The 2,772-nt window shown below is 52.5% G+C and overlaps 1 protein-coding gene across 1 annotated transcript in view; it reads right to left on the reverse strand.

Annotated features, from left to right (window-relative positions):
• Window positions 1–324: 324 nt before the first annotated feature.
• The window catches only part of INSR (insulin receptor), a gene marked incomplete at its 5' end in the record, with an annotated part of 14,259 nt that continues 11,811 nt past the window's right edge, over window positions 325–2,772 (reverse strand). The window contains 2 exons of the mRNA XM_010140269.1: window positions 325–1,062; window positions 2,626–2,760. Of these exons, the coding sequence (XP_010138571.1) occupies window positions 708–1,062; window positions 2,626–2,760 (490 nt within the window). The remainder of the gene's footprint in view (window positions 1,063–2,625; window positions 2,761–2,772) is intronic.

Consider the following 2,772-nt stretch of genomic DNA (forward strand, 5'->3'; position numbering starts at 1 on the left):
AGTCCTTAGTATAAAAATAATCTGTTTAGGGTTCAGTCGCTCCGGGGAAATGGGAAGAAAGAGAAGTACACACTCCCGAGAGGAGGAAAGCTCTGAGAGAACATACAAAACTTACGTACAAACCCCAGCAGTGGATATTTTGCTATAGGGATACACCCCACGTATAGATACCGCACACACGCGCACACACACGCACCCACCCGGGGATTCAACCCACGGAAAAGGTATGAAAGCAGCAGCGATTGGTCAATCTGAGGATCTGGCGCGTCCGGCTGAGGTGTTGAATCCTTCAGCTGTAGTGACGAGTGTGCCTGAAACCGCCTGGAATTCTCCTGGAAACGCTCATGTCCTGCAGAAGGTTTGTTCCGCACCGTTACGCTGTAGCTCAGACACCAGCAAATTTCACGTCTTTTGTGGCACACGTGGAAGCTCCTCCTTCGGTTTTAACTCCACGGTCGCTTCCTGGTTTGAAGCCATGGTTACAGAGGGACAGCAGCTATGGAAACGTCTTCCATGTATGTTCACAGATAAGTCCACTGACAACCAGTCAACTTGGCAAAAAAAAAAAAAAAAGTATTAATCATAAGATGATTAAAAATCTGACGAGTCTGTAGACGTGTGTCCTACACTGTGGCAGCAATAACGAGAGTCCTGAGATTTGTGGAGGGGAAAAAAGCAGACACAACCCTTGGGCCGAACAGGAAGCGTTAGGAAGGGCTTGACCTGGGCATGGAGAGAATGCGCCCGTTTTTCTTGCCACCGTTCATGTGAGTGTAAGGTATGTGCTCTTCGTAGTTCCCCTTGAGAGCCATGGAGGGTCCATTGTCCCGCCCCAGCACTTTGTCCCTCTGCGAGTACAAGGAGGGATCGAGGGGAATGCTCTCCATGTTCTCAAAGTCCATCTCGTACTCCTCCGTCTCCAGAGGTTTGTTCTCCTCGCTGTAGAAGAACGAGACCTCGTGGAAGCTGGGGTGCAAGTCCTCCTTCAGCATCTCGATGATCTCGATGAAGGTAGGGCGCATCTTCGGGTTGTACTGCCAGCACATCTGCATCAGGCTGTGCCTGGACCAGGACAGACCAGAGTCAGGGCGAGGAACAAAGCTTCTCGCAGGCAGGGCTGGCTCAGAGCAAGGCCGTACCCACGCCAGACCACCCACCACACACTACTCCCGACACTCCACCCGAGCTGTTTGTTCTCTTTCCAGTCTCCATATTTGCCTGCAGATCCTGACACTCCTTTTTCTCTATTTCTGTCTAGATCAAAAACTCCTTCCAATTCCTTCAATTGTTCTTAACTCGGCTTCCGAAGGAAACGGGGCTGCGGTTCGCCTACCCCGTGAACCGCACACACGCGCTCACAGCCAGGCCACAGCTCTCTAATTCATTCCGTTTTAATTTTAACTCAGCCTGAAAGATAACAAAGCTCCTAAAGCTTGAAGGAAAATAGGAGGCTGTGTGGAGGACAGAGGTCCCGTAAACATCCCGCCCAGAAGAAAGGCTGCAGCAAGAGCTCATATGTTATCGGGCCCCGTGGTGGAAGAACTTAAAGTATAAATAAAGTTTCAAACTGGAGTTTGTAACTGGCCGAGAGGCGAATGTCCATCACGGCCGGCTTTTCTCACAAGGGTACTCACAACACAGGCCTGGTTTTGACTCTGGAGTGCTGGCTTGGCCAGAGGCAGGTGAGGGTAGGAGGTGACCACGCTGCCCCTCACCGCTGTGTGCTGCTGCAGCAGTGGCTCCTTACAGCCCGGCTCAGGTAATGGGATTTTTTAATTACTCTGAGAGCATGGGGTCCTGCAGCCGTGCTGGCAGACCTGGGGACACAGTCACCTCCAGACAGCGAATGCCACGAGCAGCTGCAGAGAATAACCCTAAACCCTGGAGCGGGAGAACGTCTGGCTTCAGTCTGGAGCCTCTGTGAGGTGTTTTTCGCTGCCTTCGCACAGCGGCCTCTGTTCTCCCTAACCCTGCAGCAGCCTTGCCTGGTGCTTTGAGCGGGGCAATGAGTCTGCAGCAGAAATGAAAAGCCCTTGGATGTGATAAAGAGCTCTCGGCTCAGCACAGCACCTCCTGCCTCTCTCCCCTTATTAGCCATGAATTGGATTTCTGAAAATCAGCAGAAAAAAGCTGCTGTAATTCTCAAGCCTATTTACGCAGCGTAGAGAGGTGAACTGCAGGACCTCGGCAGACCTGGATTAACCAGCTGCTCTCCAGCCGCTGTAGCCACGCGGATGCAGGTGGTGGCCAGGCTTTGCCATTGGCATAAGCCAACTGCCATCCACCAGTCTGGGGTGGAGGGAAATCAGTTGTTAGGGCAATTGATAGGGAGCTTGTATGTATTTTAAGCTCCTCCTGTGCTTTGTCCTTCTCTCGAGTCGGTACTCACGAGGTGAGGCCCAGGTTGGTTTAATTTCCCTCCTAGTGAAACAGCCTGGCTCAGGCCTCTCATTCCTGCATCACTAAGGACCCATCAGTTGCATTTCTGCCAGAGGTAGCTACTAAAGCCTGTTTTGCTCCTCCCCAGCAGAGAAGGGATTAAGAGGTGCCATATGTCAGGCCACCTTTGCTGGCCACACTTTCCAGAGTGCAGCCGGGTGGATTGTCTCCCGCTTTACTACTTACAGCCTCTCCGGGCAGTTGTCCGGCTGATCCAGGTACCCTCCATCCATTACAAACTTCAGCACCTGCTCGTTGGAGAGGCCCTGGTACGGCTGCTCCGCCAAACTGCTGATCTCCCAGAGGACCACGCCGAAGGACCTGCGGAAGAGC

Source organism: Buceros rhinoceros, unplaced genomic scaffold, assembly GCF_000710305.1.
Source record: "Buceros rhinoceros silvestris isolate BGI_N320 unplaced genomic scaffold, ASM71030v1 scaffold19947, whole genome shotgun sequence".
Taxonomy (NCBI): domain Eukaryota; kingdom Metazoa; phylum Chordata; class Aves; order Bucerotiformes; family Bucerotidae; genus Buceros; species Buceros rhinoceros.